The sequence below is a fragment of the Brassica napus genome, chromosome C6 (assembly GCF_020379485.1).
Source record: "Brassica napus cultivar Da-Ae chromosome C6, Da-Ae, whole genome shotgun sequence".
NCBI classification, from domain to species: Eukaryota; Viridiplantae; Streptophyta; class Magnoliopsida; order Brassicales; family Brassicaceae; genus Brassica; species Brassica napus.
Genome location: NC_063449.1, coordinates 34806695 through 34815352, shown reverse-complemented (window position 1 = coordinate 34815352; position 8658 = coordinate 34806695). Strand labels below are relative to the sequence as shown.

Genomic DNA, 8658 nt, shown 5'->3' with positions numbered 1-8658 from the left:
ATTTAGCATTGCCAGCTAATAAATATACATAAACATTATTTGTATGTCCTTTTCATATGTCATGATGTTGGCTTCTTATGGATTCAAAGAATGTGATACAGAATTTAAATAAGTTTTATATTAACAAACTTATTTGTTAACCATCTAAATATTATATTAACTATCTAACAATTTGACATTATCTACACATCAGTTTTTATCTTAAATAAATTATCTTTTAACCGTGTGTATATTATATTAGATGTCCAACAATTTAACATTACCATCAAATAAATATACCTAAACATTATCTGTATGTTCATTTGATATGCTTTAGCTATGATCTTATATTCTTATGTTATCGAAGAATGTGTTATATAATTTGAACAAGTTTATTTCATGTAAGTTATTTGTTAACCGTATAAATATTATATTAAATGTATAAAAACTTACCGTTACCATCAAATCAAATTTTATCTCAATTAGCTTATCTTTCAACTGTGTATGTATCAAAATTAGTTGTGCAACAATTTTACATTACCAATGAATGCATATACCTCATTATCTGTGTGTTTATTTCGTATGCCAGCTATAATCTTGAATTATTTTGGTATCAGTGTAAAATCATGAATCATCTTTGTCGTATATTTAGTGTAGCCAACTAAATGTTCATTTAACAAATTATAATATCTGAAAATATGATATACTGAGTACGAGTTATAAGTAATTCATCTTTTAACTATAAATCTGAATATTCATTTCATATTTCAGATCTTTGATCTTGACTTCTTATGGTATTTGTTTTTAATCATGAAACATTTCATATGTTATAGATTTGGCATTAAACATTATATGAATACATGCGCCACATCCAACTGTATATACATGAGTAAATCTTTCCATTATTCACAATTAAGAAGTGATGTTTGCGTCAGAAAATATGTGGCTGGGGCGTACTCTCTCAAAAATAACTATTACAATTAACCATTATTAAAAATTAAAAAATCTAACAAATATCGTTGCAAATCTTTTGATATCTTTTTCAGCACACACGTCAACTAGTTTCGTACAAGATACAATAGGTTGAAAATTCAACTGTTTAAGCCAAAAGGTTATTTTCGTCTTTCTATACCATTTGTACCTGCCACGTTTGACAAACTTTTATTCCATTGGCATTGAGCTAATTTCGACATCTTCCATTGTTTTTGACTCAATTGCCTCTATATTAGTATATTACTGCAACTTTGGATAAAATTGCCTTCGTACAGTCTGGAAACAACGAAAAAAAATCTGTTTGCATCTCTTTTCTCTCTTTTTATTTGTTTTATAATATGTTATTAAAAATATTCACCCCATATTTATAATATTTATTAACTGCTTTTTTGTTATTGGTCGGAGTTTACAAAATTACCGAGTGTTCTTCCAACCCTATAAATATATGTATACTTTGCCTAAATGCTCTTAGACCAAAAAAAAAAAGTCCCAAAGAGCAAGTAAAAACAACAACATGAACACGGTCTTAAAGAAACGATCGTGCTTTAAAACAAAAGTTAAGTCCTTACGACTATTCGAATCCAGGTCATCGTTATCTTCTTCTTTTTCTTTCCCTCCAAAAAAATACGATGTCTTTTTGAGCTTCAGAGGCGCAGATACTCGCAAGAACTTCGTCAGTTTTCTGTACAAGGAGTTAGAGACCAAAGGCATTCAAACTTTCAAAGACGACAAGGCACTGGTGCGTGGCCGTCCGATTGCACCAGAGCTTGTCCAAGCCATCCAAGGGACAAGAATCGCCGTGGTGGTGGTCTCTCCGACTTACTCAGCTTCCTACTGGTGTCTTGAAGAGCTTGTTAAGATTTTGAAACTCGAGAAAAAAGGTTTGCTTATTGTGGTGCCGATTTTCTACGAGGTTGATCCTTGTCAAGTGAGGAGACAGAAGGGAGAAGTCGCGGAACAGTTCAAGAAACACAAGAAGAGATATAGCAGAGAAAGAGTCAGATCTTGGAGGAATGCGCTGACTAGGGTAACTATTCTCTCCGGCGACTGTTCAAAAAACTGGTAAAATCTCCATAGGGACCATATTTTTATTTGGGAAAACTGTTTTTTGAAGGAAAAAAATAGTAACTATGTCTCTTTAGACTAATCTATATTTTGTGTCATATTTTGTGTCATATTTTCCTATAATACCCTTTAATATTTATGAAAATAATTTTAATAAATAGTTTTACAAACAAAAAAAATTTGGAAAAATAGTAACATTTGTTAAAATACCTATATGAACTTAATGATATATTTTCCAGTTATAAAAAAGTTAAAATTATAAATTTCAGATTATGTTCTAAAAAAAATAGAAATGACATTCTACGAAGTAGAAAACGAAATCTATTTTTTTCATTGAATCTACAATGTTTAGAATACGTGATCTACGTAAATAGGAGTATTCTACAAATATGTAGAATACACATTCCGCGCTTAACCTACCATTCTAAAATTCTTAGAAATCAAAATCTACACATTAATCTAATTCTAAAACATGTAGAAACCGACTTCTACAGATTTACTATAAATCTAAAACATGTAGAAATCAAATTCTAAACATTACTATAATTCTAAAAAACTGTAGAAACTGATTTCTACGTATTAGTTGTATTCTACGGATAAGAAATCAGTTCCTAAAAATATGGAAACAAAATATTTGAGAATATTCACTTTTATATTTTTTTTAAAAATCGATTTAAAAAAAAAAACGAAAAAGGAACAAAAAAAGCGACAAATCGATTTGAGAATATTCACTTTCATCCGAGAGAAAAATATCTTATTTTTAGAAATTCAATGGGGTGCTACTGGTTGTTGTCGATGGAACATTCTTGAAGAGGTGTGTCCTATTTTTAGAAATTCAAATATTTGAGAATATTTGAGAATATTCACTTTCATCCCAGAGAAATCGAGTTTTAAGAGTTGAAATCATGCTTGGTCGGTTCAAATCAAGTGGGAATCAATCCGAATATAATCATACAAAACCAAAAAAAATCGATTTGGGATTCTTTCCTCGGCACGGGATCGATCGATCTATTCTTACAGATCGGTCGATCTGTGTAAATCGACCTTCGCCGATCGAGTGAAATGGACCAGGTCGATCAGTATATATTTCGCGTTTTTTTTGTTTTGAATAATGATCGGGATCGATCGATCCACTATAACTTGTAAAGTGGGATCAATCGATCCCCCTTGTCGAACTCAATATATATCTTTTAAAAAAAAATACAATTTTAAGGGCATTACTGCTATTTTGGAAAAAATTAGTCTAATAGGACATAAAATAGTATAATTTAGTCTAAAGGGACATAGTTACCATTTTTTTGCACTAAAAAAACAGATTTCCCTTTTTATTTTACGTGTCTTCTTGTTCATTTGTAGCAATCATGGAAACAGCAAAAAAAAAACATTTTAGAGAAACACCATCATTGAGGCAAACACTATTGAGGAAAAAACATTTTAGAATTTGTATATTGACTATGAATAACCATATTTATAAAACTTCAAAATTCGATATTCCTTTTCCATCTTTTTTTTTAACTCTTATTTACCAAAGGTATTTTTTTTATAATCCTAAAAGATATATATAGGCCCAAATGTTGCTTTTATGTTGCATTGAGATTTAATTCACTTTCATGATAACAATTTGTCGGATCTAAATTTACGGATTGGAATAATCTTTTTTTCAGCAAAGATGACGCGACGCTGGTTGATGGAATTACTAAGAGAATTTCAGAGATTTTGTCCACGGAAACACAAAGCAATGGTAATAACCTAATTGGTTTCGACAAACACATGAAGGAATTGTATCCGTTATTGGATCTAAATTCAGACGAAGGTGTTCAAGTAAGTGGAATTTGGGGAAGAGGAAGCAATGGAATATCAGCACTCGCGAGAGGCGTTTACCAAGACATCTCACCCAAATTTGAAGCTCATTGTTTTCTCGAAGACCTCAGAAAGATCTCACTAGATTGCCAAAAATCTCATCTACAAGAAGAGCTTCTTTCCAAGATGGAAGGTCCCTGCTTGAGCACAAAGAGCTCTCGCATGTGTTTTGACGCGATCAAAGCAAGGCTCGGGAACAAGAAGGTTCTGCTTGTGGCTAACGACGTGGACAAGATCGAAAAGTTAGATGCGCTTGCTAACGAATTTAGTTGGTTTGGTCCAGGGAGTAGAATCATCATAGTCACACAAGATAAGCAATTACTTAGTTCATGGGGTGTGAAGAGTGTCTACGAAGTTGAGCTCTTGAGATGCTGTGAAGTTGGTAAGCTGTGGAGGTCTGAAGCCTTCAAGCAAAAACAAGATCCTGAGTGTCTCGAGGGGTCCATGAATCTTCCTGGTAGTAATCTCTTTTCGTCCCTGAAATATTTAATGAATTATTTGAGTGATAGAGATCAGCTTAGGGAAAGATTAAATGAGATAATATATAGTCTTTAGATTCATTTGATTAAAAAGGGAAAAGTCAAAGCCTTTATAGACACAACGTGCTTTATCTTAAAGATGTAACGCCATCATTTGGATCTGGATTTACCAGTTTTTATGTAATACTGTTCTTTTTTTTTCACAATGTAATACTGTTCTTTATTATGCACCATTTTCTTGAAGGTTTTCTGTAGCTTTGATGTTTCGACATGTCCAACAAATAATCGACGAATGAGATTTACACTGGTCAGAGCCTTGGAACATCGACAATGTTAGAGACTATAAATTTCTCAAAATTTTGAAAATGTTACTACTTATTTTTCTTCATTTTAAAATAATTGAATTACTAGATAAGTGATATGTGGAGGATAAGTATCTCACAAACAGGATAAGTATCTCACTAACATATATGAGTCTCTCAAATATGAACATTTATATCATTTCTCCTACTTTTTTAATATTCTTATATATTGAATTGTGAAAACTATCCAAGAGGACATCAATGTTCAAGCTATTAAATGCACTGACTCATTGACAACTAACATGCGATAAATATCTCATTTTCTTTAAACATAAACTAAATTTCGATCAGCGCATTGAAAATACAAATTATTTTTGGTTATTAAAACAATTATTACTGCTGACCATATATTAAAATTTTGATTGTTTATTTTAACGAATATTTTGTTAAAACTAATTAATGCTGAAAGGTGTTAAAAAAATAATTCTAAAAATTAGAATTAATTAATTTTTAGTGGTATTATTCACAATTAAACTTGGGAGAAATCGCCAAAAATGATTCGAAAATTGATTTTAAATACAAAAGTGTGCCCCAAATTTAATCAAATGCAAAAGTAACCTAAAAGACTAGTGAAATTACAACAACATCCTTATGACCAAACAAAAAACATGTATTGAATTTTAGTACTATAACTCTCCGCGTGAGAAGACTTACAAAGAAATTTAAAATAATTTAAAGTTTTTATAAAAAATATTTTGATAGGGAAAAAATTAAAATCATGTAATAACAAACATTTCTAAATAATGTAAATTCAGTATTACTAAAGTTGAATTATTTTCAACATAGATGAGTGAATGTAGATTAATTCATGATAGTCTTTGGTTTAGGGTTTGATAACATATGTTATAGTATTGTAGGTATTTTTAGGGTTAGATTTTGAAATCTTACCTTCTTTTTTAAATTTATTTTGACATATCTTAAACACTTTTTAAGTATCTTAAAATTTTTAAAAAGTGTTTTTTGCTTAATTATTTAATTATAGGGTCTTGAAGACTCACATAAGACTTCTTCCAAGAAGTCTTCTAGCATATCATGCCTAAATTTTAGTAGAATTTTGGTACCCGCTTACATTTTAGAAGAATTTAGGTTTCCTGCCTAAATCGAAATCTTCCAGAAGTCTTCTAAAAGTCTTCTTGAAGTCTTCTAAAAGTATTCTAGGGGAAGTCTTCTCATGTATTAGACATTAAAAATAATTAATAAATTTTATAAAAAAAAATTTTAAAGAGAAAAAATCGAAATCATGTATTACTAAACATTTCAAAATGATGGAAATTTTGTTTTACTAAAATTGAATTATTTTTAATATAGTTGAGTGAATGTAGACTGAGTCATGATAGCCTTTGGTTTAGGATTTGGTAACATATGTTATAATATTGTTGGTATTTTAGGGTATATTTTGAAATTTTATCTTTTTAATTTTTTTTAATTTGACATATGACTATCTATAACTTGATTTAAATACTTTCTAAGTTTCTTGGTTTAGGATTTAGTAACATATGTTATAATATTGTTTGTATTTAGGATTAGATTTTGGAATCTTAACTTAAAAAAAATGACCTACATGTGTTTAGTTTTGTGAATATTAAACATTTTATAAGTTGATTTTAAGTTTAATGAATTGTTATTTGCAATTTAGTTAATTAGTTATTTGATTAGGTTATGGTTTGGAAGACTTCTAGAAGACTTCTCAATAAGTCTTATGACATATTTCTCCGCCTAAATTTTAGTAGAATTTAGGTTTTTCGCCTAAATTTTAGCAGAATTTAGGTTTCTCGCCTATAGTGAAGTCTTCCAGAAGTCTTCCACAAGTCTTCTCATGTATTTGGTTTTAGGGTCAAGAAGACTTACCAAAAAATCTTCTCTTAGAAGACTTCCCAAAAAATCTTATGTATCGAAAATATTTAACCTAATTGGAGTTTTTGTCTCTATATATAACAAAAATTTGCACATTATCTTTTTTTTTCTCAAATGGCTGCAACAAAAATGTAATGTTTCTCACTCTAAATTTTTTCAACCTTTTTCTAATCTTTTTGAACATCAAAACACCAAACTTTAAATTGATTTATCATTTTTTCTTATGTTTTCTCACAAATTTATCTTCTTTTTGCAGGTTTTTTATTACAGGATTCTCATCTTTCACTTCTTCAAAAGTAGATCTATAAATTTTAGATATGTATTATTGTGTGTTTTATATATTAGATTCTAAAAATATATAGATTCATTCTAATGGGGCTATTTTGTTTATTATTTAAGCATAAAATTATATTTTTGAAGTTTTTCTCTGTTTTGAAGCCATTTAAATGTTTTTGAATTCGCAGGTTTTTCAGATATGAGACAAACTTTGAAATATTTCTCAGAAGACTCTTGGAAGACTTCTAGGCAAGTCTTCTAATGCATTTTATGCTAGAAGACTTCCCGCAAAGTCTTTAGAAAGTCTTCTGAAGTCTTCTTCCCAAAGTGGTATAAATTTTGGATATGTATTTTGTGTGTTTTATATATTAAATTCTAAAAAGTTATTGATTCAACCTAATGTGATTGTTTTGTTTATCATTTAAGCGTAAAAAAAATATTTTTGAAGCTTTTTTTGTTTTGAAGCCATTTGAATGTTTTTTGAATATACAGATTTTTTCAGATTTGAATCTGACTTTGGAAGATTTCTGAGAAGACTTTTGAAAGACTCTCGGAAGACTCTTGAAAAACTTCTTGGAAAGCATTCTAATGTATTTTATGCTAGAAGATTTCCCACGGAGTCTCCGGGAAGTCTTCCGAAGTCTTCTGCCCAAAGTGGTACAAATGAATGATGTCAAGTGGACTCTAAGCTTATCTATGTTGAGAAATGATATCTAGCTCCATCTAATAGTTTTGTTTATGCTCTGTTTTATGATTTGTATGTGTACTATTTTAGTTGTGAACTTTTTTGTAAACTTGAAGAGATGTTAATTAATCAAAATAATTTGGTTTGTTCATGTTTTGCCAAAAGTACTTGGCATTATTGAAGTTATTGATACAATATACCAAGAAATGTTTTTAACCATTTTATCCACTCATAACAAAACACAACAACACAAAAACTTAGTCAAATTTACTAAAACTAAGAGAGAATGAAGACTTCACAAGAAAACGTAGTCAAATTCACAAAAGATCAAACTTGAACTTTAATTGAAAGTTGAGATTTTAAATCTCATGTAAGTTAAAAAAATATATCTTATGATCTTAAAAAACACATTAAACTACATGACTTGATATTCTTAAAGTTACTTAACACTTTTGAAAGTTAAAAACATAACTTGAAATTACTTAACACTCTAGATTAGCTAGAAATATTAGTAGACATAAATATTATAAATCTCATAATTATCACCAAATAAGTTATAAATTTAATAAATGAGTCTCAATATTGACTAATACACATGAATTAATAAAAAAATATTGAAAAAATATTTTAATTATAAGAAATGAAAATTTTTTAAACATCGACGTAGAAGATTTTCTACGCTTATTGAAGTTAATAACCCAAAATCCCAGGAATATTAAACATAGATAGCACATATTACTCGCCATAAAGCGACTGCAACCTGTCACAGGAAAACAAACACTCAAGGAAAGTTGTATTCCATTCTTCAACTGCACAAGCATCTGAAAACAAGAATCGTTGGAAGAATCAATTGTAATACCGCACGATTAAACGAGAAAAACAAGAAAAAAGTATAATATACTAAGATTATTGTACTTTTTATCAGACCAATTTCCAAAAGGCGACGATGTCTTCGACCAGATAAAATCAAAGAGTTCTAGAGTTTTGAGGATTGGAGATATCAGGGGAGTTTTTTTTTTTTTTTTGGCTAAAGATACTAGGGGAGTTGACGAGATGAAAAGTTTAAAAGAAATGAAAGAGATAATATTTGATTAAATGACTCGGT

The 8658-nt window shown here is 29.4% G+C and overlaps 1 protein-coding gene and 1 long non-coding RNA gene across 3 annotated transcripts; one reads left to right on the top strand and one right to left on the bottom strand.

Annotated features, from left to right (window-relative positions):
- Positions 1-1200: 1200 nt before the first annotated feature.
- LOC106406449 (toll/interleukin-1 receptor-like protein) lies at positions 1201-4623 on the top strand. 2 transcript variants are annotated; one of them, XM_013847123.3, is made up of 2 exons: positions 1201-2034; positions 3702-4623. In XM_013847123.3, the coding sequence occupies exons 1-2, from the start codon at positions 1487-1489 to the stop codon at positions 4450-4452; spliced, it is 1299 nt and encodes a 432-aa protein (XP_013702577.1). In that variant the 5' UTR covers positions 1201-1486; the 3' UTR covers positions 4453-4623. The 2 variants fall into 2 exon arrangements, with proteins under 2 accessions (XP_013702577.1, XP_048616024.1); XM_048760067.1 differs by lacking the exon at positions 3702-4623 and adding an exon at positions 3367-3660 and having other exon boundaries at positions 1340-2064.
- A 3469-nt stretch (positions 4624-8092) lies between these two features.
- LOC125588588 lies at positions 8093-8658 on the bottom strand. The gene is made up of 2 exons (XR_007324690.1): positions 8469-8658; positions 8093-8374 (listed from the first exon to the last, which is right to left on the bottom strand). It is a non-coding gene; the product is annotated as an uncharacterized LOC125588588 (long non-coding RNA).

Excerpts from the sequence above, each read along its gene's own strand:
- LOC106406449 (XM_013847123.3), top strand. The coding sequence starts at position 1,487 with ATGAACACGGTCTTAAAGAAACGATCGTGCTTTAAAACAAAAGTTAAG. Across the intron at positions 2,035-3,701 it reads GGCGACTGTTCAAAAAACTG|CAAAGATGACGCGACGCTGG; the intron begins GTAAAATCTCCA and ends TCTTTTTTTCAG.